Source organism: Macaca mulatta, chromosome 3, assembly GCF_049350105.2.
Source record: "Macaca mulatta isolate MMU2019108-1 chromosome 3, T2T-MMU8v2.0, whole genome shotgun sequence".
Taxonomy (NCBI): domain Eukaryota; kingdom Metazoa; phylum Chordata; class Mammalia; order Primates; family Cercopithecidae; genus Macaca; species Macaca mulatta.
In genome coordinates this window covers 91,160,435-91,187,463 of record NC_133408.1, presented here as the reverse complement: position 1 = coordinate 91,187,463, position 27,029 = coordinate 91,160,435, and the positions used below count along the sequence as shown (strand labels likewise).

Here is a 27,029-nt window from a genome sequence, read left to right as displayed (position 1 = left end):
AGTCACGAGTACAGGCACCTACAGAAAATCTTTGGAGGAAGAGGTGCTGGATGCCTATAACTACCCATCCCAGGCACCAGGACCCCATCACCACTCAGCCCCGCCAGATTCTGGTGGTCCTCTGTCCTAGCAGTGCCTAGCCTAGGTCCAAGGCACTCTCCAAAGGGTATCATGGATAGAAAAGTGTTTCCTGTCATGGACAGTCACATTGATTCAATGTATATTGTGGTTTTGAGCCTTACCTGCTTTTGAAAATCTGCACAAGAGCAGGCACCATAAAGACATCCTCGGCCATGTGCCTACATGCTAATTCCCGAGTAGCAAAAATGCACAGCAAAAAATCCACCTCTTCCTTCACTAAAGAGGCTCTCTGAGGGGTATAAAACTCCTGCACTGCTAAGCACTCTTATGAAAATTCTCTAGAATTCGTGGACTTTGGGATATGCCACTCCTCAGGATTAACTGTTTTTGAAGCCACGTTGAAGAATGTCCCCAGTCATCTGGGGTGTAAATGCATTCTGCAGACTCATTTCCACCATCAGATCCAAATAACAATCATCAATTGTAAAAAACTTACTAAAATTGGCTCCATGCCAAGGCTTCTCAGCACTTAACATCAATTAACTCATTAATGTCCATAACAAGCCTGGGTGGGAGATACTACTAGATCCAACTTACTAATGAGGCAAGGAAGGTTAGGTAAATTGTCCAACGTCACAGAGCTAATGAGCAATGAAGCTGGGATGCAAAACCAGGCAGTCTGGCACCAAAGGCTGCACTCATAAAAGCTATGTTTTATTAGCCTCACACAGAATTGACTTGCTTATATATCACGAGACCCTGATGTTTCCTCGCCCTTGGTTCCCTGTGTGTCACCCTTGCACCTGCTGGATGGTGCTCTTTTGCTCTAATGCCCCATGTGCAAAGAAAGGATGCCAAGGAAGTTTGCACGATACACCAGAGACGAAGGACTGACACTGTTTAATATGTTGCCTCTCCTTCTGCCACAGCCAGGGTACAGAGTTATTGGAGATTTTGAGCTACAAGGGGGAAGGAGGAAGATTCTGGCTGGAAAAGAATTCTTCTGAACCTGCTGAACTTAGCCCCCACTAAGTCCTCCACCTCATGAACACATCAGAGCTGCTCTTTATCCAAGCGCCATCAGCCTGCAGAGTTTCTCACACACATGCCTTTGATAGGCGCGCCCTCTAGTGGCCAGAGAACAGATTCAACCTTAACCGCCCACAAATGTCCTTCCTAAGGCATAACAATGCGTGCTAAATAGGAAAGGAGTTGGAAAAACACGAGTGGAAGAAACCTATCTTTTCACCTGGTGTTCAATAACCACCCTGGAGAAATTGTGTCTGGAGTTAAAGTTAATTACCGTAAAAAGTAAGAACAACGAAGGTCAAGTATTATCATGGCAATGAATCATAGGTCGTCTGTTTTTAAGTTTTCCCTTAAAACACTTCCTTTAAAAACATGAAAACAGGCTGAACATGGTGGCTCACAACTGTAATCCCAGCATTTTGGGAGGCTGAGGTGGGATGATCACTTGAGCCCTGGAAGGTGGAGGTTGCAGTGAGCCATGATGACGCCACTGCACTCCAGCCTGGGCAAAAGAACAAGACCCTGTCTCCAAACCACACCACACCACACCACACCCCACCCCACCCCACCCCACCACACCACACCACACCCCACCCCACCCCACCCCACACCAAACCAAAGTTTTAAAAGTCCAATTATTCATGCATCCCCTTTTCAGATGGAGTCCACAGGTCACGGGTGCTTCTGAAATTAGACTATTCCCAGCAATCAGTACTCCTCCCTGCTCCCCCCCATGCCGGGGTAGGAAGAAGGGAATAACACATCACATACGAAAGTCACCAAACAGATGGAAATAGTGGCAACAGCACATGCCCTGCAGCAAGAGCAAAACATGGGCCGACTCTTCACCCGAGACAGTGACAGAGAGCTTGTGTTACAACTGCCCCCAGGGGTCCCACTGCACCAGTTGGGATGTCCTTTCTCAATGCAGCGGATGGCAAAGGTGGGTCACAGAAGAAAGATCTGCAGGTATTCTAAGAGGGACTTCTCGATCTCTCTGCACCCCTAGGAGGTATGATGATGCTACACTGAAGTGGAAATGGCCCCATGAGACCTTGAGTTATCTGAGAAGAGCCCATTGTGCAGAGGCCCTGCCCCGTGACTTAATGTGCTTGGTTCGCTTGGTTCAATGACAGGAAATAAATCTCATCTTCTTCGGTTTTTCAAGAGTTTTCCAAAGCTAACTTTTTCTTTCCTACATGTGCAGCTACAACTTGTTTTTCATCCCCCCACAGACAGACAGGGTCTCGCTCTGTTGCCCAGGCTGGCATTCAGTGATGCAATCATAGCGTGCTGCAGCCTTGACCTTCTGGGCTCAACGGATCCTCCCGCCTCAGCCTCCCAAGCAGCTGGGACTACAGACACGTGCCACCATGCCAAGCTAATTAAAAAAACTTTTTTGTTTTGTAGAGACAGAGTCTCACTTAATTGCCCAGGCTGGTCTTGAACTCCTGGCCTCAAGTGATCCTCCCTCCTATGCCTCCCAAACTGCTGGAATTATAGGAGTGAGCCACTGCACCCAACTAGCAGCTACAACTTTAAGACAACTATGGTCTCTGCATATAAAATTAAACATGAAGACAGTGCATGCCATTCTCTCTGTCATTTGACCAAAAGCATCCAAGAAACACAGCACAGAGGCAACCCTGAACATGTACGGGCAGGGTGCTGGCAATCCTCTCTTCACCTGTAACGAATGAGCCACTGAAAAGGATGCCCACCTGCCAATCAATGAAGTGTGCAACGAAACTCTCTGACAGTTTTTGCCTGACCCATCGGCCGCCCACTTTGGCTTCTCTTCCCTTTTAAAATTCTCTTTTATGGCCAGGCACCATGGCTCACACCTGTAATCCCAGCACCTTGGGAGGCCAAGGCAGGTGGGTCGCTTGAGCTCAAGAGTTTGAGACCAGCCTGGGCAACATGGTGAAATGCTGTCTCTACCAAAAATACAAAAAAATAGCTGGGCCTTGTGGTAAGCACCTGTGGTCCCAGCTACTCAGGAGGCTGAGGTGGGAGGACAGCTGGAGCCGAGGAGGCAGAGGTGGAAGTGAGCCGAGATTGCACCACTGCACTCCAGCCTGGGTGACAAAGTGAGACCCTGTCTCAATTAAAAAAAAATGCAAATAAAAATAAATTCCCCTTAATATTTGTAAGAGTGAGGAAGGAAAAGTTAGAGATGAAAAGAATGCTCAAGAGGCTCGAACGCTCCCCACCATTAAAACAGAAATCTCAACAGTACCTCTAAACATACAGCTCCAGAGGTGGCTACTGTTTAAAAAATGGAAAAATGATTCTAAAAGATTCTATTTACCTGAGAACCACATGTCAAGAGTCAGATCAAACTTCCCCAGACAGCTTTGCATAACTCCCCACCAATGCTGGTTCACTTTAACTCCCTTTACTATCCTGCCCTCTTCATGTTATTACTGTCACATATTTTAATTATGTGACAGAACTTTCAACCCCCAAATACATTATTATTGTTTTTACAGCCAATATTCATAGAGATTTTCCATTTCCAGTGCATTCTTTCCTGTACTTCCATGTTAAAGCAGAAAGCAAAAATTACTTGTACAGGTTGCCTGCCCTACTTAAAATACTTTCATGGTAGAATAAGGAAAAATAACTGGGAATGAGAGTTGGGAGACTCGGGTACTGGGAAAAAGCCCATCTGCCATGAACATCAGGCAAATCCCATTTAATACGGAGGCCAGTTGCACATCCAAGAATGCTTCTAGCTCCTTCTGGGCCCTGATGAAAGCTTTAGAGCCCTCTAAGGAGACCCCGAGAACCCGAGAACCCCCTGTCGTGGCCTTTAAACTTTAAGCAACTTCAAACCCTTCAGGCTTATAAGCAGGGTTGCAATGTAACAGAAACGTCCCAGCAGCTAGCCGGCCAGAGTTCAGCGGGCTGGCTGAGAGCCAATGGCTGTGTATTTGCGCCACCTGGTGGCTATTTCTGCTCTGGTTCACTAAAGGAATTTCCTGGCTTGTTGAGGTCAGGGATGCCTCAGAAGTTATTACGACTGGGGTCTGCAGCATTTCAGATAGGAAAAAGAGAGTCTCTGATCTGATCCAAGTGTCAAGGAGGCAGAGAGTATAAGATATGGTCCCTGAGGAACAGGCACATCTGCGTGAGTTCATGCAGCCCGAATCATCCCGGGTAATCCCTTCACCCATGTCCCCCAAGGATCCCTCAGGGGAAAGGGGCTGACTGGGGCTGGTGGACTGGCTAGGATTGGCAGAGCTTCGCTACAGAGCACCCTGGGACCTCTTGCATTCTATATAGCTATAACCATACAGGATTTCAGGAAATGTGTGTTTTTAAATATACTGTCCTTTTACTTTGAGGTTTATGGGTTATATCTAAAATGTATTTGAAAGCAAAGTGCTTGTTTAAGAATACTATCCCAGTTATTAATATGGGATATAGGGAAAAGTGATTCGATTGACAAAAACCTGCATTATCTTGTGCTTTCCAGAGATGGCCTGTTGCAAAAAGAGAATACCACAAAAATTAAGAGAATGTCAAAATTTAATTTCTTCTATTCCCACAAATGTATTCTAGATTCTTACTAATACTGTCCTTGTACTCCAAGAGACTGCACCACATTCTTAGTGATGAAAGCCTGTGGTAAAATCACATTGGGATCAGTGCTGAAATACAACGCAAGTCCACTGTAGACTGGGTTCTCTTCATCTAGAATGATTTTTCTGAGAATTCACCAGGTTTCAGGGATGTAGTATTTTGGTATAGCAGGCATTTTAAGGCAGTTTCTGGCTTTAAAATAAATGAATTGAATCATAGTAAGTTATAATACTTTCCCTGTGAATTCCAACATGGTACTGAGTAGTACTGAATGATTTGCAGAAATTATTTAACTTTTCCTTCTTACTATAATTTACACTTCCCTCAGGTGGCCATTTTTCCCCATCAGTGAGAGAATATTGGGGCCAGGCCGTAGTGCAGGAAAAAATGAGTCGCCTCTTTTTCAGGGTTTGTGGGTCAAATTGGTCCCAATGGCTTAGGATGCATTTCAAGGGTGAGCCTGTTGATGCCTGAGTGTTTCCCAGCTGCAAGACAAAATCGCCAGCGTTTTGGTTTGCTTTCTTTCTCCCCCTGCCCAAGAACCCTCAACAGTCCCTGGACCCTGCTGATGGGAATAGCTGCGCTCACCGATGCAGCCGCAGAAACACCCCCTGCCCAAGAACCTGCAATGGTCCCTGGACCCTGCTGACTGGAACAGTTGCGCTCACCAACGCAGCAGCAGAAACACTAGTTTTCCTCCCAGACCACAAGGAGGACCAACAAAAGTCGGATTTAGTGGCCCTTACCGACACATTCTCAAAAACCTGCACCCTTGCCTGTCCTCCTAGACCATAGAGAGGACTGAGAAAAATCGGATTTAGTGGCCCTTACCAACGCATTCTCGAAAACCTGTTAAAGTCCTAAGCATTCCTCTGTTAGTATTGGGACCTTACCCATGTCCTATAAAGATGTTATGCCCCCAAAATGAAGTGGACGGCCATACCCTGAGGGAGGCACGGGCTCTCCAGAGTCGGAAGAGTGATGCCTTTTCTCCTCACTTATATGAATAGGAAGGATACAATTTCTGAGGCTCCCTCTATCGTAGCTTCAGGAATAGCTTCTGTTAGGCCTGCTTGTCTGAGGAGGGATCCTAAAATTCCAGATAGCCCCCTCTACAACGGGTATTTGTGCAAAAATTATGTCCTTCTGACTGGTGAGCCCGGGTGCCTAAAGAAGGTAACAGAGTCCTGGAGTTTATACTAGAAATCATTCTTATACAAGAAAGTAGAAAAGCACCAGAGACAGTGGTTTTTCAGATGCGGGGACTAGCCTCGGAGAAGAGAGGTGACAGGAAGTTTGTCTGGCAGGCGTTAGGACCCAGGGGGCAAGGGTCAGGATAGATAGGATAGATGGGTGAGTCTCGCTTAGGCAACATGCCTTTGAGAGTTCTGCTCAGGGCCGCAGGATCAGCCAACTTGCTTTCGGGCTCCTGAAGCTGCATGGCTTTCCTCTCTGTCGACCCTTGGCTCAGCCCAGAAGTACAGGGGAAGCGGGAGCTGGTTCCAGGCAAACCAACACTCCCAACTCCGAAGAGTCATGGGGTTGCTAGAGAACCCTTTCCCAGAAAGCCTGACAGCTGTGTCTTTAGTCCAGTGGCCATGTTAGTCACTTTTAACTGGACAACAGGTGCCCGGTATTTAGCCCCCGAATTCTAAGGAAAAATAGGACAGAATAGCAAGCGAAAGGGGTCCGATGGTACTCACCGCTTGGCAATATGCAATAGTCTCACCACTTGGCGACAGGTGATGGTCCCATCTGGGTCAGCAAAATGTGTCCAGAATTGCTGGGATCTTGGTCTCACTGACTTCAAGAATGAAGCCACAGACCCTCACAGTGAGTGTTACAGTTCTTAAAGATGGCGTGTCCGGAGTTTATTCCTTCTAATGTTTGGATGTGTCCAGAATTTCTTCCTTCTGGTGGGTTTGTGGTCTCGCTTATTTCAGGAGTGAAGCTGCAGACCTTGGCGGTGAGTGTTACAGTTCATAAAGACGGCACGTCCGGAGTTGTTCGTTTCTCTCAGCGGGTTCCTGGTCTTGCTGACTTCAGGAGTGAAGCTGCAGACCTTCACAGTGAGAGTTACAGCTCACAAAGGCGCGCGGACCCAAAGAGTGAGCAGCAGTAAGATTTATTGCCAAGAGCGAAAGAACAAAGTTTCCATAGCATGGAAGGGGACCCGAGCTGGTTGCCACTTCTGGCTCAGGTGGCCTGCTTTTATTCCTTTATTTGGCCCCACCCACATCGTGCCGATTGATCCACTTTACAGAGAGAAGATTGGTCCATTTTACAGAGTGCTGATTGGTCCATTTTACAGAGTGCTGATTGGTGCATTTACAAACCTTTAGCTAGACACAGAGTGCTGACTGCTGCACTTACAATCCTTTAGCTAGACAGAAAAGTTCTCCAAGTCCCCTACCCAATTAGCTAGACACAGAGCGCTGATTGGTGCATTTACAAACCTTTAACTAGACACAGAGTGCTTATTGGTGCGTTTACAATCCTGTAGCTAGACACAGAGTTCTCACCCGACCCAGAAGCCCAGCTGGCTTCACCTCTCATTACCATTTAAGAGCAGACTTTCTCCTCCCCACTTATCACAGACGGGGGGCCTCTGGGATTCTCCTCTCCATAGTTTACTTCTGCCCAAAAGCTCCCTGGGGACTTCCCAGTATAGTAGACTCTTCTTATTTGCAGTATTTGTGTCCTAGAATATTGCTGCAAGTATAACTTACTTATAACTACTTACTTATAACTACTGAACCATTGCTCCTAGGAACAATATAGAATTGTTTCTGCGAGCCTTTGACCATAACGTTTTTGCCAACCAGTGAATATATAACCTTGTTTTATGTGTGTTTCTGTTTAAAGACACCCTATTTAGTATACGTTGTTGATTCATTAACATTGAATGCTCAGCCAACAGTTCTAGACTGCCTCAACAAAGCTTAACAAACCCGTATATTTTTGTATTTTTTCTGCGTGGCACATCACAGCCTTCTTACACTTCGAAACACTAAAACGGCACTTCAGCACCACATTTAAGGGCCATGTGAAACTGAAATTACCATCAGAAAGCAGGAAGCACAAAAGTGAGAAAAACATGGCCTAGACAGACTGGGAAAGGGACACCTGTTTGAGGCATGAGAGCTGAAACAGGAAGGCAGGGCGGTGGCTTGTTGTCTTGTTCGACTTCAGCTGGAACATCTGAGTTGGGCAACTCAAATTTTTTTGCCACTATGCATTTGTCCCAGAATGATCTAAAAAAGCACTTTGAATATTGATTTGGGCGTTACAAATAAATTTCAGCAAATAGGCAAATTTGCAAATATGGAATCCATGAATAATGTGGACTGATTGTATATAACAAAGCCCTTTGAATTTAAAATTCTTCTATAACTCTTCCCTCACTCCTAAAGCCAACTCTACTTCTGTCTCTGTTTGCAACATAAATGCTGGCCATGATAAATGACCTGCAGTTTCCCAAGCACCCAGTGTTCTTTTGCCTTTAACTGTTACTTTTACCACGCATTTCACATTACCCTCCTGGGACAACCTACAACTCTCACATTCTGCCATCACAATCCATCATGGTGTCAGAGCACTGGGTGCCGTTCCAATATTAATAGCAATCATAACATCGTAATAATAGCATCTAGATTCACAGACTATGTAGCAGGAACTGCTCTGAACAACTTACAAGTATCTACTAATTTAATCTACACAACACACGTATTGATAGAGAAAATTATTACCCCTCATTTTAAAGAATAAAAAAGAGACATGAAAACGTCAAGTACCTTGCCCAAGTCACTCAGCCTGTGAGTGGAAGAGTCAGAAATCGATGTCAGCAACCCAAATCTATAGCCCAAGCTTAATCACAATGTTACTCTCACAATGACTATTGACACCTAGTAGCATTGAGACAAAGATGCTTCCTTCCTTAGTATTAGGATGGAGACAGAGATAGAGAAAGAAAAATATAAATATGCAGTTCATTTAATCCCTGCCATCTCTATTTGGTGAAAAACTGTATTAAGACGACACCAACCCCTGCATATGTAATTTTGTATAATTATACTTGTGTAACTACAGGTAATTACTTTCTATCACCCAAGAAGGTAGAAAATCCTCTTAAAAATTTGAACATGAACCTTAATTCTGAAATAATGTTTTTACCGTTACCCATAACCTCTTCCACCTTCACATTTTAGTCATTTTTCCCTCCAGGATGATCCTGAAATATTATGAAAAAGTTTTGTAAAATGTTTCATGTTAAAACACATTATATCGTTTAGAAACAATTAAAAAAAAAAAAACAGCTTATTTTCTCCCCAGTCAATACAAAGGAAAGGAAAACAAAGCAGCTAGGGAAAAAAAAAAAAAATGCCTTGTCTGATTTTAATATCTGCTTTGATTCAGAAGGGATCAGAAAGATGAACTACAGACATCTCCTTTTTCACGCTCATCCACTAGACTGAACAAGGAAAAATTCACAAATAGGCTACAAATTGGAAATCAAACCAGAGACAAACTCTGAAAGGGCTCTAGCCATGAACACAACACTTTGCAGAGTGTGAAAGCCATGGTGCACAGGTCTTGGTGGCTACAATCAAGAGGGACAAGTTTGTAGATAGCATTTCCCCTGCTCTCAAAATAAAGTCATCCTAGAGGTGAGGGTCTGCCTTCCATTACTCTCAGGAATCCATGTGCCCTTTCTTAGAAGTTCCACTAAGAATAGCATTATCCCGGAGGGGCACAGTGGCTCACACCTGTAATCCCAGCACTTTGGGAGTCCAAAGTGGGTGGTTCACCTGAGATCAGAAGTTTGAGTGCAGCCTGGCCAACATGGCGAAACCCCGTCTCTACTAAAAATACAAAAATTAGCTGGGCATGGTGGCACACTCCTGTAGTCCCAGGTATTCAGGATGCTGAGGCAGGAGAATCACTTGAACCTGGGAGGTGGAGGTTACAGAGAGCAGAGACTGTGCCACTGCACTCCAGCCTGGGTGACAGAGCGAGTCTCTGTCTCAGAAAAAAAGAACAGCATTATCGCAGACAACTCTGTCTCTTCCCAAGGGACCTACAAAGGCTTGTCCATTTTGAAACCAGAGAAATCAGTAACAGAGATCTTAGAAGATGGCTGGGGTAGTGCCTCATGCTTGTAATCCCAGCACTTTGAGAGGCCGAGATGGGCAGATCACCTGAGGTGAGGAGTTTGAGACCAGCCTGACCAACATGGTGAAACCCGTCTCTACTAAAAAGAAAAAAAAATTAGCTGGGCGTGGTGGTGGGCACCTGACAAGAGTAAAACTCTACCTAAAAAACAAAAAGCAAAACGAGCTCTCAGAAAGAAGACGAAGCACCTTTTCTGTGTTATGACTAACCTTACAAGCCACTCAGCCACCTAGATTGTGACTTTAGAATTATTTTATCAGAAAAATCTGCTCCACTGGCATGTTGTGCTGAGAAGGAATGTGATGCCCATCTGCCTCCTCAAAGGTGTTGTGGTTTATTATCCTTTAATAAACTGTTCTTCTTGCCTTGTTGGAGCAATGGCCCCTTTTAACTTGGAAAACTTAAAAGACTGCAGATGATTTCTAAGATGTGTTCTCTCCAAAAGGAAGAAAGGGAAGTAGCACTGGCTGAGTGCACCTCGGTTCCAGCTGCTGTGCTAGTCGTGGGCAGACGGTCCTGTGGGGCCCTCCCATAACCTCAAAATGGAAAAGATGCTGCCCAGTTTCACAGCTGAGAAAACCCATGCCCAAACAGGTTAAATGACTGAACCACTGGCCCATGGCTCAAAAGCAGGAAAGCTAAAATTAAATCTAGGCCCAGTGAACTCCAAAACCTTGTCATGGGATGCTTCCTGGGCATTGCCTACTTGGGAGCAGAAAAATGAGAAATAGCAGTCTTCATCTTATGAACTGAACTTTTCTTCAGAGGGATCCAAAAGATGATCCCAACCTCAAATTAATCCTTAACGTTCAGTAAGGAGTTTAACAGGCAAGATGACTCCTCTTTGGGAAGTACAGAGAGCATTCTGCATGGGACTGCTTACAGCATCTAGAGATTTTGCAGCCAGACCCTGGTATCATCAGCTAGCTTTCAGTGTTTTCCCAAGACCGTCTCTAGGTGGTGCCATGACCATGCGGTTCTGTTTACTGAGGCCCATCTATTTCTGGCTGACTGGGTACTCAAAGTGAAAATATCTGCTTGTCAAAAGTTGGATCATTTCCAGCATTCAAAATCATTACTAAATAGTCGTTCCAACTTCTCAACTCTCTGATGCAAGACTGTGACCTGGGAGAAGTTGCAGGGGAAGAACTAAAATCAAAAACTAAAAAAGAACCATGGAAAAATAAAGAAAACCAACACTCTCTTATGATTATTCTCTGTGCAGGGTCTTTGCTTTTTCTAGGATGACTTTTCAAGTCCTCATAAGTGCTAAAGGTCTTAACACCACCTCCAATTAACATTGTTAAAATAAAAAATAAAAAAAATTAAAAAACTATTATTCTGTACTCATGAAGCAGAGCACTCCCCAGACAGGGAAAACTAAGACAGAGACATACCAAGACTAAGCTGTACAAGGAATTAACAAGAATGTTTAGACAGATGGAGCTACATTGAGAAAATTTACTCCGATTTTGGCTCACGGAATACCCTGGTCACCTCACGTAAGAACAGGGCCTGAAAATAAAAACGAGATGCTTCATAGCACACACTCCCATTCCAGATACCCCTCACAGGGACCCAGATTCTACAGTAATCCTATTTCCTCCATGTGGTCATCCCACAACCTCCCTCTCTCCTCAGTCCCTCCATACTGTGCATTCTGGGATCCAACTACCCCCGAGGAAAACCACTACTGGGATGGAAACACATGCATCCCCGGGACAGCACATGGAAAGAATTCAGGTTTTGGACTTTCTACATAGCTCAGAAGAAATCCAGGCACTGGCAGGAGGAAGACGATAAAATTGCAGTCACAGGAGCACCTTAGAACCAGTCTCTCCTTCAGGAGAGGAATCGATTAAGAGTATTTTCCAAACGTACATGCCCTGATTATTCCCTGGTAATTTTGATATGACTTGAGGGTAAGAGAGATTGCGCGATTTCGCAAAGCTTCCCAAGTGACCTCGATACGTCTTGCTTACCACATAAAAGTAAAACTTGGAAGGAATTGAGGGCAAGGCAGAAAGTGAGTCCCATCCACCTTCCCTGGACCATCGCTCTGGCAGAGTGGCTCTGCCAGCAAGGTCACTGCCACCCTGGAGCTTTTGGTCATACACACACAAGTACAGGAAACTCACCCGCTCCACCAGTCATGACACTTTTTGTTAAAAATTTAAAAAACTTATTCAACTAAAAGATAAAGTGGAATGCCAAGGTCGAAATATAAAATATGATGATATAAAAATAATTTCAGAATACCTCTGTAAGGCAAGCTACAAAGCTGAATATTCAGTAAGTATTCTTATTTAAAATGTCATATTAAAACTAACACTAGAAAAACAATAACTTGTTAAGAGTGTTAGTTTTTTAGGTTTTTAGGCATTTTTAGTTTAAGAGACACTACTGGAGAGTTAAAGAAATGATCAGTCTGACCCACTGCTGGTTAAAATGGGCATGACTTTCTGTGTTTGGAAAGCAATTTGACAGTATCAAGAGCCTTGAAAACATCTTATACAAAGTACAGTTCCACAAATTTATCCTAGTAATGTAAGCATGGGTGTGCATACATTCTGGGCTGTAAGATATTAATTATAGACTTATGGTAATTTCAAAACATTGAATCGTTTAGTAAAAGGCCTTGGTTAAATACAATGCATTACATCTAAATAATGAAAAACAAATCAATAATGAAACACAGTACATGTTTAAGTAATATGAAAACATTTTCAAAGAATATTCCCATGAAAGACAAGGCTTCTCAAATAACACATAAAGCACGATACCATTTGTCAAATTACATATAAATATTAATGGTGTGTATATATACAGATATATACATTGTGTGTATATATACAGATATATACATTGTGTGTATATATACAGATATATACATTGTGTGTATATATACAGATATATACATTGTGTGTATATATACAGATATATACATTGTGTGTATATACGTATATTTGGGTGTGTCTGTGGATATGTATATGCACAAATACATATATATAAAACATATACACTATATATATACACACACACACACACACACATATAGCACATATATTTTTTTTCCAAGGAAAGAGTATTTGAAACTATAAAATAAGGCCTGGTGATTTCTAATCACCAAAGCCAAAATCTCAGTAATGCCATTTATGATGGGGATTAAAATGGAAATCCAATTTTACACCTGCAGAATTTGATATTAGCTTAAGGTCACTCAGAGACTTCATGGGGATAAAATCAAGAACATAATGCAAATAGAAATAAAAACAATGGATTATATTCGGGACAAGCTGTGTTCTGATTTGCAAACTGAAAAAAAAAATCTAGGAGACAACCTATTAAAATTCATAGCAAGAGAGGCCTTTTAAGCAAACATAAATTGTGTTAATGTCATCATGATTAAATTTCAGGAGACTTTCAATTTGACTTTGATATAAAATTGATGTATGTAAGTAATCCACTCACTAACCCAATAATAAGATCCATCCCACAGCTGCCATCATTCATTTAAGTCAAACACAAATCTTAAGCGTCTTGTGAAGTAGATTTAATGAAGTCAAGATGCATCCCGGCCGAACTACTCTTGGTTACACTTAATCAGAACTGAATAAACAAACTCAGTATTAGTCACACTTGTGCAAGTTATTCCATTTCACTGAAGCCAGAAGAGATTTTCATGTGATCCTGCTTAAACCAGCTAAACATCTGGAAATGTGGAAACTATTCTGTAAAGCGCAAGAGGACCACACGCTCGGAAGAGACATCAGTTATGTGGCTGAGGTCAGGCCCGGGGAGGCTGGAGGGAGAGCGCATACTGGAGATAGCTTACTTACAATGAAGCCAAGTTTCTTATAATCTCGCGTGTACATGGACTTGCGTTTCTCCATGCTGCCACTGCTGTTATTAGGTTCAGACTCGGCATCAAAAGCAATTCTTCGAAGTTCAAATATGATGTCCCTCTGAGCCTGAAGGAAACAGGGAGTAGAAAGAAAAGGGAGGGGAAAAAGCTGCTTTCATTGTGTGACATTACATATACTCTTTCCCTGGGGTCTAAATGAATCACTGCATTCAGGCAAAAGAAAAACAGATCAAAGAGAACCAATGTTCTAAGTTACAGCTTTGCAGACCGGTCTTCCCCTGTCAGTCTCCCTGCTAGTCAGGCCTAGCTGTATTCCACAGTGGTCCTCTTAGCCAAGTAGTCATCTGGAGCACGAATATTGATGGTCCAGTGCAGTCTTAACTGAGAGGCCCAGATATGATGGAAGGGTCGTGATTGGAGAAAGCTAAGCTAGAGAAACTGGGGATACTGTACAGTTGGGAACAAAGTAAGAGGTACCCAAAGTGCCTCACCCCACTAAGTTACTTCATGGAAATAAACACAGGACAAAAAAGAAAGAAAGGGTCAAAGGTGCAAACAACCCAAGTGTCCATCCAAGGGTAAATGGATGAACAAAATGTGGCGTGGACATCCAATGGGATACTATCCAGCCTTTGAAAGATGGCATTCCCAATAGATGCTACAATATGGATGAGCTTTGAAGATACTACGCTGAGTGAAATAAACCAGACACAGGAATATGCATATTGTCCGATTCCAATTATATGAGGTCTCTGGAGTAGTCAAATTCATAGACAGAAGGTAGAATGGTGGTTACCAGGGGCTAAGAGGACAGGGGAATGGGGAAATAGTGTTTAATGGGTACAGAGTTTCAGTTCTGCAAGATGAAAAGAGTTCTGGAGATGGATGGTGGTGATAGTTTCATAACAATGTGAATGTACTTAATGCCACTAAACTGTACACTTAAGAATGGTTAAAATAGTAAACTTTATGTTATACATATCCCACCACTATAAAATAAACATATAAATACATTTTTAAAAGGGTTTCCAAGCAAAGAGGGTCACTCAATATTAAGATGCATTGCTCTCTGTCACTAGAAGTGGTAAGATGACAGTCTCCTCTCCCTGGGATGACCACACCTTGCCAAAAACGTGGGGCACATTCACTGCCTCTCAAAGCCTCTCCATCATTCTTAACTGCATGGCCTTGCTCCATGAATGAAGTGCCGCGGTGGCTACACACTTCACATACGCGGTTCACATCTGCAACAGATCAGGCCCTCACGTGCCAATAATGAGTGTTTTCCTTTCCAAAGCTGCAGCACTGTTTAAGCTGAAAATGTGCTACGGCAGGGCTCACAGCTGTTTCCTCTCACTCTACCCTCACACAGCAAAAGTCCCCAAAGGCTTCTGAATGGAGATATAACCTTTCATGCACAACAAGAGACCTAGCAGAGAGCTACAGCCAACAGCCAACCAACAGAAATGCTGGCCCAGAAATCAGGTTTAATCTGGGACCCTACTCTTGGCACTGATCTCTAGAGGATGAAAATTGCTGCCTCAACCCTGTAGAATCAATGCCACATAGAGTCACCAAGAGGCCCTCGTTGTCTGGGAACTTGACTCGAAAGCTACTACCATTAAACGTACTTGGGCCCAGGGGCTAAGGTCTGTGGTCACGTGACATCAAACTTTCTTATTCAATAAAGGCAGAACATGCATGTTTGGAGCCTAATGGAAGAATGCATTTGGGTATATTTTCTGATCCTGGATTCACCTAATTTTGAAGCCATGCCCCTATGTTCTGAGATGATAATAAAACGACATCATCTCAAACTGTGAAACTCCCTAGTTGCAGGGTACCTCAAAAAAAGACTTTTAATGACACTTTCTGTCCGTCCTATGCTTTAACTGCTGTCCAGTGAGCACTCACCTGGTCCTGGGGGTCCATTTTGGTCATCATCCTGTCTTCCAGGAGGTTAAAGGTGAGCACTTGCAGAACATACAGCTGGTGCGCCATCTCATTGTTGATGGCCCGCTGGGCTCGGATGACATGCTAGGGAGATGGTTCACAAATGAAATTTTTTAAAAAAGAAAGAAAAGGAAACAACAAGAATTAACCCTCAAGTAGGCTCTCACAGTCTTCATTGGGAGGTACAAGGAATGGAGAAGGTAGGCGAGGGCACAGGGAATTTCAGAGCTTTCCTTTACATTTCAGAGCCCAGGAAGGTTCCTGATCTTCAGGTCAGAGTCCAGGAAAAAACCTACTGTAGGCAGGCATGAGTGGAAGGGGAAAAGCGCTGGAAAAGGACTGGTGACGGCAGCCATATAAGTCAAGAGAAGATGTGCTTGAAATGGGGGTGTCTCCAAGACAACTGTGGATTTCTCCAATGGAAGCATCTGTCACATACAGCAGAAAAACCCATGGTGCATACCCATAGGAAGCAATCTTGCCATTATCTTACCCTAGGACTGTCTGACAGGTAAGCCCACTTCAAAACAGGGAAAAGTTTCACAAGGAACACACAAAAGCAAAATACCCATCAAGTCTTAATCCACTGTGGGAGCTACATAAGGATGTCTACCATCAAAAGCAGACAGCAAAAGCTCGTGAATTACTTTATTCACTGTTAACAATTAAATGAAAGATAAAATGACTCTTCCCCATAGAAACAGAACTGAAAACAGAACAAAGAACGAGTGGCAGGACAGGACGACTGGATAGGTCCACCCCCAATCCCCTCACCCCCACCCAGAAATGGGACAGCTGCCATCAACTGAACATTCAGCATTTGGGACTAACACATAGCCTTTTCAACACAGATTCTGGCCGTACATTAAAAATGCCAAACAACGGATCAATGTGGTGAAACAATCCATCACATCAGTTATTTCAAATGTTAGCCCCAGTCATGCCTTGCTATCTGGAAGACCAATTCTCTTGGCAATCTGTACTTGCTCCTGGGTAGACTGCTGCAAACCAACTTCTAAGTGGCTATTCAGTAAATGACAAAGTTCCCCATTGTAGAGAAAAATGATCTTCCTCCAGGACTAGAGGAAGTCTAGGTCCTTAGAGTGCTGCCTGGGTGCCTCTCAACCTGGCATCCACCTGCAATCCATACCCTAGCTGTTAGTGCCATGCTGAAATAGCCAATTAAAGAAGGAGGGGTGAGAGAAGATTGAGGAATAGAAGAAAGAGGACAGGGAGAAATCAGAGAATACCAAGTCACCGAACCAAAATTATGGGAAGCAGGGAAGCTAGACAACAGGATGGTTAGGAGCAAATCAAACCCCTTATCCTCCAATCTTCAGAATAGCATGTTAACTCATAGCACACACTTAGTATCCAAAGTGTGTGGGTATCTCTTTTCTTAGCAACTCGAAAGTACTGCCTCCAAGTTCTTACAGGAGAGTACCAACCTCGAACTTCAGCCATCAACATCTCATAAAAGAAGAGATGTTGATTTTTGAGACAGGGTGGCCACAGTCATTAATGCCACTCATTTCTCAGGGCATTCTAACCCTGAGTGCCACATCAAGGTAATATGAAGACACTGAGCTACACATTGATGCTGTAGCTTCTACATTTATTGAGAGCCAATATAAAGGACAGCAATTATGAATACTTGTGCACTTCCAAAACCACAATTGGACCTAGATGTATTCAGATGCTCTCCCAAGGTTCATTTCAGATTTCAGTTCCAGAGGGAAAAGTTTTATCTTTCCCGAAGAACTGGGGGACCTCTTTTTATCAAACAATGAAAATTACACTCACATGTTTCGTGTCATCCTTGACAGCCAGGAAGTTTAAAATCGAACTAACTTGGTCACAAATTGCAGTCATTACCACTGGCTTTGGGATCTAGAACATTTATTTTCAACATTAATTTTTGATGGCTTACTTGCATTGGTCGGGGAGGGAAGGGGGATAGTGTGTGTGTGTGCGTGTATAAGCCACTTGTTTTTGGTGTTTTGACATCTGGGACCTTGCTGACCCTGGAGAGACTGCCCCTCCCAGATCTAGCCAATTCCTAGAGCTAATAAATGACTCCTTTCATATGCAAATGAACCAGTCCAGAGCCTTGGCAACCACACCCTACTCCTCTACAAGCTCTGGCTCCTACTCTTAGGACCACTATTCCCCTGCCCTAACCACCCAGGGCCAGGTACCAGACAACCAGAGACAGCCCATAAACTCCACAGCCCACTGAAATTATTCAAACTAGCCAATCCCAAACTTGCTCAGCCAGCTTACCTGGCCTCACTTGTCCCTTCCCTCAAAAACCACAGTAAGGGCTCTTACCCAGATCTCCTTGGGCTTTCCCTGCCTCCCGACTCAGAAGCTTCCCCTGCCCCCACAATCCCCCAGTGGCACGGCATGCCCCCTCCTTTGGGGAACTATAATTAACAAACTTTTCTTTCCAATGCCAGCCACCTCCTGATCTGTTGGCCTCACCATACCCGAATACTGCTAAAACCTGCATTTGAGGACCAAGTGTTTTTAACTGTAAGCTTGCTGAACTGCTCTTTGGAATCACACAAAAAGAAATTCTTCTTTTTCTTTCTTTTTCCTTTTTTTTTTTTTTTTTTTTCTTTTTTGTAAGCAGGGCAATCAATCAACCTGCTTCTTTCAAGTAGCTGGTAAGTCAAATAGCGGGTAAGACCTCAGGAAATCTTGTTACTTGGTTTATTTCTAAACATTTACAAGGTGACACCTTAGGGCTTTTTTTTCCACCAATGTTTAAGGTCATTTTGCATTGCAGCGAATGAGTGGCTCCCATCTTCATCTTTCCTTCCTCTCTCTTGCCAGGGGGCCCCAAAACTGATGTTCAACATCTCAGGACTTCTCTTGGTACCTGATATGTTTACAGCTAGCTTTCTCATTAAAAGAGCAAAACCTCATCAGGGTGAATCTTTTAAGCCTGATTTCCCTAACCTGCCCCACTGAGAGAGCTATCCAATCCCTCCTGCCAGAATGCCTTCCCCCTTCCTCTCTCTCCAGGGCAGTTCCAGAAACCCCTCCCTCCGATCCAATGAGGCAATTCCTGTGGGAAAGACTTTATTTATTCCAACTCCAAAAGCTCACTTTTTCCTTCTTTAGAGTTCCTACTGCTTCACCACAGAAGCAAGTCACAGAACAAACCACAGATTGAAGCCAAAAGAAGAGATTAATACATGCACCAGGCCACTCCTCCCCCACAAAGAGGTCACAGCACATAGGTACTCACTGTTAAAATGATGGAACGCAATTGCTTCTGAGCCAAAATATTCGCCATCTCCTGTGAAAGAAAAACACGCCCACACAAAGGCTTAGGTTAGAAAGCTACATTTCGACATGGCCAAAAATGACTTTATCCTGGGGTGTGCTTCGTAACTGTATATCAGCAGTATTTCGTATGAAATAATGAACTCAAACAAGCAGCAGTATTCAAATTATTTTTTTGACTGTTCCATTTAGAATGTAAAAGCCATGTCCAAAAGCAAAGGAAATGTATCTGGCACCTGCAAAATTCTTTTCTTTAGGAACTTCTTCCTTCCAGAAAAAGGTGGGTGCTAAATAAAAATCAGGCACTCCAAACAAAGCAATCGTTCTCTATTAGAAAGCCTCATCATCTTTTATTAGACTACGTATGTGCAGAAAGCTTTCATTAGGCAACACATGCCTGTAGCAAGGAGATTCCAGTCTCTTCTAAAAGTCATTTCATCTTAATCTGTGCAAAACCCAAGAGTGAGTAATACATATACCAGGCTACATAAGTGATCTGAGTGGAGTTTAAGTGAAGGGCAAATATCTGGGTGATGCAAAGCTCTAGAGTCTACACTCACTGAGCTCTGCAAGGCCTGATTTCTACAGGTTGTGTTTCATGCCTTAGCATCTCCTGAGTGGCATGGAGGATTCAAGGGTGATTTTATTAAAGGGAATGATGCACAGACTCCTTTTATAAATATTGACAAGTAAAGACTAAGGGAAAATAACATTAAGCACAGTCTTGGAGCACACATTTTAAAGTAAAAATACTGCTCATATTCAGGAAGACACTTGATTGTTGTTTTGTGGTAGGGGGTGTTTTTGGTGTTGCTACTCTTACTGAGTAGAGAAGAAACTAAGCTATGGTTTAAAAACAGAACCATGATTTCGACCAAGGTGAAAACAAATTTGCAGAAAGCAAAGAGAACCAAGAACATGGGGGTGGGGGAGATTTCTGAGGGGGGCATACAAGCAGGGGTAGACAGGAGCAGCATGGGAGAGCAGGGCCCACTTTACGCTGACAAAGGGAACGTGGGTGACTTACAGTCAGAGGACAATCAAGGATGTCAACATTGCTCTCTACATCAACCTAACGGCGTCATCGCCACCACAGAAAGGAAAGCAAGCAGGAGAGAAGAAGGGATGGAAATTCAGAGGACTCTGTTAGAGGTTGACCACTTTATTTGAATGCCCCTGCTGACCCACTGCATTGAAAAGTGCTTAAATACTGTAAGGTGACAAAAAAGCTAGATGGCCCTCAAGTCAAAATCCAATACTAGGTCTTCTTCCACGCTCTTGAAAACAAGAAAGCAGGAGCAATGACGCATTGAGAAACAAGTCAAATGGTAACCCAGAAGGAACCTTCCCTTCCACTAGGCATAGAAAGCAGTGCTTTCTTCCCAGTCTTCATAGAAAGGCCCACTGGTGGTGGTTTTTTTGTTTCTTCTAGGCCAGATGTCAAGTAAAAACCTCAAAGGATCCTATAGCTGTTTTAATTTCTTTCCTTTAAAACATGAAATTATTGCTCATAAATAAAAACAGAAACAAAAATTTCTGTTCCTATGTTTGCCTATCAGTTTATAAAATTTAAAGTTAGAAGGGACAATGCATGTCCAATTTCTACTAAAGAAATCATTGTAATTATCTGTTTACAATGTTTATTGTCTACATAAGCTGTGGGTCCCTCATGAGCAGAAACTTTTTCTTTTTTGTATTGCAAGCCCAAAGAACAATGTCTAACACCTAGAAGACAATAAATGCTTGATAAAATAACAAATAAATATTTTACACTATCCTCCTAAGGAACAGCAGCTTGGTCAAAGAGAAAATAGAAATATTCATACCTCCATTTCTTAGTCTAATAGTAAGGAATTGTTGGAGTAAATGTGAGAATCCATGGGGAATATTTTATAGCATTAAAATTATGTAAAAGTATATAGATAGATACAAATATGAATCCAGATATACTGACATGGAAAGATGTCCACAAAATATTGTTTAGTTTCAAAGGCAGTTTAGAAAAACTACACTGCATGTAGTATGCTCACATTTGGTGGGAAAAAAAATGATGTATTAGGAGAATTTTTGCACAGAACAAAACAGGGAAGTAACACCATGAAAGTCACAAGAGTTGTAAATAATTGCAGTGGTTTTGCCTCTGGGAATATAATTACAGGAATCTTTCAAACTTCTTCCTTTTGAGTTAGTATTTTCTGATTTTTCTACCAAATCTTTTAACTAACAAGTTTTTTAAATAGTGCTTATCCAAAGTATATAAATATTTGTAGAGAAATTTGGAAGGGATCTCAGCAACGTATTTGCCATTGAAATAGTGAACTGAATAATGGTGCAAGTTGTAAACAAAAGGATGCATTTGGCCACCTAACAGCAACCCCCTCCCCGACAAAACTAGCACAGCCCTTCCCTCCATTTGTGCCAGGAAACAGAGAATCTCCTACATCCCGGAGGCATGGGAAAGGAAGGCCTCCACCCCTGGGGGAACCCTAGACCCTCTGGAACCCTTCTCCAGAGGAAGAAGCTTTGCCCTAGGTCCCAGCACAGGCGTCTCTCAGTAAGGCCTACTTCACGGATGCAAAGGAAAAAATAGCACAGGTCCTTCTGACCATGGGGGCATTTTTTTCAGTAACAGCAGAAATAGGGTATAAGTGTTTAAAAGCATTCCAAATTCCAAGAAAAGCCAGATAATGGAGTCCTATGAATGTGTCTGGCCCAAGTCAAAAAAAGAAGATGAAATTTTAAAAAAGTATTTGAGTGAAGTAGAATCAGGCACCCCAAAAAAAGCAATGGTTCTAAGGCTTTAAACAGGTAAAACAAAACAAAACCAACAAAAACAAAAAATAGTGCTCCTGCAAATCCAGTAAATACATGTTTAGATTACATTTCTATCTAATTGGAGTGAGAAAATGGGCTTGGTGTTATCCAGGCTTCGGGGAGCTGTTTACTTGGCAAACACAGGGGAATTCTGTGAGTGACATCTCTTTGACAGGTGTTGGATGGGATGCTTTGCAGGTAAAAGCAGGGATAAGGTTGGGACTCAAACTCTGATTCTTACCCGCTCAGTAACCTGGTCAAGTTCTTTACTCCCTTTGAGTCTCAATTTCCTTACTTATAAAACAGAAATAATGTGGCTTTCTCTGAATATGAGAATAAAATGAAATAATGTAATATAAAATACTGAGCACTGCCTGGCACATGCCAGACTCTCAATAATATTATCATTGATGGCTGACTTTGGTCAATTTTTCTATTTGCCAAAAATTCAGAACTTTTAATTTTTCAGAACATATGCCAGCAATGCCAACGTCAAATTCAGACCAGCTGAAACTTAGAACATAGAGCCCAGACTAAGGTGTACACGCTCAGCTGTTAATATAAATCCACAGCAACCTACGTGATATTACCAGTTAGCTCAGTCTTCTGCTTCACAGGCCTCTACTGACCTTCAGAAAATAATATCCAACAAATTTTTCTTCATTATGAACCTGAAATCCCTTTTTAGAGCTATCTCGCTACTTACTGATTTTTTTTTTAAATTTAAAAATCATGATACTCCCTTTACTTTGATTAATAACACTCTTAATTTCAAGAGTTTATAGTCTATGAAGTCCACATCACCTTTCCATGGGCAAGTCAATTAAATACGTTGTAGCTATTTTTAGAGCTTGATTGAGTCATATAATACTTCATAAATTTCTGCTGAATTATATACAGTCTTTCTTAGTTGGAATCTTTTCTTAAATGGTTTAAGGTTATTAGACTACACTTTGAGGTGGTTTATTACTCTTTGCGGTAGTTTATTAGAATAATATATAGCTAAACTGTTTCCTGTCAATCTTATGTTGCATAGTTTTCAAAGAAAGACTTAGTTCACAAAATCCAAACCTAATCTTATGTCGACATTCCATTATATTACCATTATCAGCAATGTCCTGAAATTCCCTATTTGTCCATGGTCATGAGAGTCCAATTTAACAAGTGAACAGTAGTGCTTGGTATAAAATAAGATGCCGTATGCATTTTATTCATGTCTAGATTCAGAGATCCAAGTGAAGCGGCCTTTTGAGTGGGCATGAACTTTCATCTCCTCTAATCCATCTTCTTCTTTCACAGATGGAGAAAGGAAAGGAAACTTCCAAGAGTTGAGATCAGAATGCAGCCTTCCTGACCCCACACGCTACACTCAGCTACCATGTGGCTGGGCCAGAAGTCCCTGGTCTGGCCAGCAGAAGGACCCAGTTCCTCCAATGCCCACGTCAAGTTTGTGGATATACACAGTGAGAGCTTCCAGACAACTTCCGGGCTGCTTGGGAGTTATGAGTTCAGTATTTAGACTAAAATATCACAGAGGCAGCCCTATCCATGACTTCACCTCAGATCTGCAAAGCCCCTCCTAAAAATCCAGCCAGGGTAAGAGCGCCCCCACCACAGGCTTGTGGAGGGCAGGCACCTCCACCTAGTTCCAGCGAACACCAAATCAAACGTCCGGGAAACTATTAATCGACACCACTCCTTGTGCAGACACAGCCCCCCGGGAATGAGTAAGAAATTCTAAATGGAAAACAAACCAGAAGCCGTCATGTTTAGTCACTGAGGTTAAAAATCCTTGGCAATGAAAAAGTAAAATAAAATCCAAAAATTCTTGTCATGGCATTCAGTAGCAGGTTTGCTTTCTAATTTCTTCTAAATGAACTCACTGGCAACTGCCATCAAGACCCTCAGCATAGTTTCTAAGTGGGTGAAAAGAGCTCATATTTCCACCTATTTTTTTTAAGGAAGGAAACTGTGACCAGGGTAACATATTACAGGACACATTGATTGAAAAAACATGAATGGATTTTGAGGTGTGAGCTACATTCTAAGACAAGGCAAAATTCCACTTTTTCACGTCCCCTCTGTAATGCTCCTTTCCTTCGTGAAGAAATAAAGGATCTACAGACAAAGGACACCATCAAAGGAGAGGTTCCATCTATGTACATTAAGGGGTTCCTTCCTCTTTTTTTTTTTTTTAAAAAGATAGTCTCGCTCTGTCGCCCAAGCTGGAGTGCAGTAGTGTGATGTCAGCTCACTGCAACCTCTGCCTCCCGGGTTCAAGTGATTCTCCTGCCTCAGCCTACCGAGTAGCTGGGATTACCAGTGTGTACTATCATGGCTGTAAAACAGGCCGGCTAACTTTTGTATATTTAGTAGAGATGGGGTTTTACCATATTGACAAAGCTAGTCTCAGCTTCCTGACCTCAAATATCTGCCTACCTTGGCTTTCCAAAGGGCCGGGACTACAGGTGTGAGCCACTGCACCTGTTTTTTTTTTATACAGAGGAAAGAGATGGCTCCATTTTCCCTGCCACATCCACACACAGAAATAAGTAATCTCACCAAGCAAGGAGCCCCTCTGACATGTGAATGCAGTTATCTCCACCAGGAGCAGCCATCTGCATATTATCCCTCCTGTCCTCTCACCTTCCATCGCCTCCCTCCCTGGGAAAAACGTGGCGCCTCTCAGGGTCTCCCTTTCCTGATCCAGAAAACGAGGACTGCACTTCCCTCACCCTAGTGAGCATCCCATGAAACGACAGAAGGTCGCGGGGACTCCTAACTCCGCTTCCACCCAGCAGCAACGTTTTCACCTTTGTACATCTGGTCTTCCAGGTTGCATTCTATTTCATGAAAAGGCTCTATTGCTGGAACACTCCTAGCATCCCTCATCAGTCAAGGGTTTACCGTCTCTACCCACTTGCCCCTGGATTTGGGAAGGACCCCAGCGGGCCAGCTGTGCAGCAGAACATAGCTGCTGTGGAGAGTCCATATGTGGCCAGGACAGCAGAGTGGCCCAACGAGTCCCCGGATGGAAGGAGAGGGCGTTCTCCGCACACAAAGTTCCTAGCCCTGACATAGCCGTTAGACTAAACAAATGCAACTTACCTGCCTCCTGTCATCAGGAGCCTTCAGGAAAAGTGCATTAATCACTGCAATAGTATAGGTTTGGATTTCTTGATCTGACCTGTAAAGATACAGAACAATTCAGAAAATCAGAACACAAAGTTAGAAGAGACTAGCCCTGGGTCAAACCCTGAAAAGCCTCAAAATCAGCCTCCTCTCCCAAAAACAAGTGAGAGACAAAGGTAGGGCCTAGCAAATGCATTTAGCACTGAGAATGCATTTCAAACATCACAAGGCGGTAAATATACAACTAGTATTACCAGCTCACAGTACACTGGTCAGTGCAGAATGCCCAGAAATACAGGCAGCCTTCTCTCTTATTCAGATCGAAAGCATAAACCTAGGGGATGTTGTAATTGATGTACTACTAGTAATAGTTGTTTGTATGTATGTATGTATGTATGTATGTATGTATATGTGTGTGTACATATGTGTAATTTTCTGTCTGATACAAGAAATATATCAGGGAGTAGTTTCAGATGTCTCTACATTCTTGGGCTAATTGGGTGGCTCTATTACATATTCTAAAATTCTATTTCCAAATATAAACATTTAAATAACAAAAAGAACGGGTGTTTGTTTATAAATCTCATTTTCACTGGAAAGCAACCAGAAATAATAAATGAAACAAAGCTCTAATGTAAGGCATGTGGTAAACAGTAAATAAGGAGGACTCAAGGCATAAACAAAGAGTGACTTATGAGCTACATTTAGGAATAACTTATCAGGCCAGCAAGACAGAAGTGGAGCTTAGAACCAGGCCAGGATAGGGTGCAAAGCCCAGTTCATCACAGGCTGGCTGAGACCTTGGACAAGTTCATGGGTATCCCCCAAGGCACAGTTACCTCATCTACAACGTGGGGTTAGACACACTTACTTCATGGGATTGCTGTGAAGATAAAATGAGATTATGCATATAAAATCCTTAGCACAGTACTTGGAGAATAATAAACTCTTCACTTTGGTAATGTGCTTTGGGATGAAGATGTGTGCCTTTGAGATTCCCAGAAAAGACACAGTATATAAATTAATGCAGTTCACACTCAAAGGAAATGTGAAACTGGTCTTATTTCTAGAAAAGCTACCTACATTCTCATCATTTTGAAGAATTATGATTCTGAGGTCACAATCACTGAGGCCACCACAATCCTCAGCTTCTGTGACTTAAATTTTAAATGCTGATCATCTTCCCACCTCCAAATGAAAAAAATATCTAATATAATCTACTTTGGTAGTTTATATTATAAACACAACAGTTAACATTTCAGAGAACCATTCCCACCCTGCACCACCAACCCAAATGGGCCAATCGGGTTTCCTCTTGAGAACTGCGACCTACTGGACCAGGGACAAGAGTTAGTGGGAGTTGGGTCATTGTAGTGCCAATCACAATTCTAGAGAAAAGGCCATCTGCTGAGGACTCCAGGGAAGCTATGGTTTCTCTCCTCCTCAAGGCTTAGCTACTTATGTCATTTCTGGATTCTACAAGGTACCCCAGTATTGTTCCAATAACCTCCTTTCCTGTGTGAGCGAGCTCACAATGTTTATTATCACTGCAACCCAAAATACTTTAATTTCTAAAGTAGCACTGTACAATAGAGTCCTCCTCAGATTGGTATCATCAGAGACAACCTTCCTAGTTACCTAAGGGAGGAAAGAAGGAGAAAAATGCCTCAAAGACTGCAGGCTGCAGAGGCAGCTATCTTACTTCCATTTTATAGCTCAAGCCACTAGAAACAAAAAAAAAAAAACCTTTATTTTATTATAAAATACAAAAGAAGCAACTCACTAGAATCACCTTGAGCATAACTAAGAAAGAAGCCTGCCTTTAAAAATTCCTAGCAAAAAGGCATAACATTGCATTTCTAATTAACTATGAAAATACTCATTATATCACAGAAAACATTAACTTAGATGGTTTAGGAAAAAGAACTTAAGAGAACAAATCATCCTGTTTTACCTTCTTAAAAGTAAAACTCTGCCAATATCTACCAATATGCATTAAAATTGAGAGCTTACCAAGGGCCAGGTGTGGGGACAGGCAGCGCCAAGAACCAGTCTGGAGTTCAGTGAGGGACAGGGGCCAACGGAAAGTAACCATGCCATT

General features: G+C 42.6%; 1 protein-coding gene across 6 annotated transcripts in view; it reads right to left on the bottom strand.

Annotated features, from left to right (window-relative positions):
* The window catches only part of ELMO1 (engulfment and cell motility 1), a 575,941-nt gene that overhangs the window by 332,319 nt on the left and 216,593 nt on the right, over positions 1 to 27,029 (bottom strand). For all 6 annotated transcript variants that reach the window (XM_015133709.3, XM_077995014.1, NM_001257647.1 and 3 more), the window contains 4 exon segments: positions 24,905 to 24,983; positions 18,945 to 18,995; positions 15,650 to 15,772; positions 13,710 to 13,841 (listed from right to left, as the gene is read on the bottom strand). In XM_015133709.3, the coding sequence (XP_014989195.1) occupies positions 13,710 to 13,841; positions 15,650 to 15,772; positions 18,945 to 18,995; positions 24,905 to 24,983 (385 nt within the window).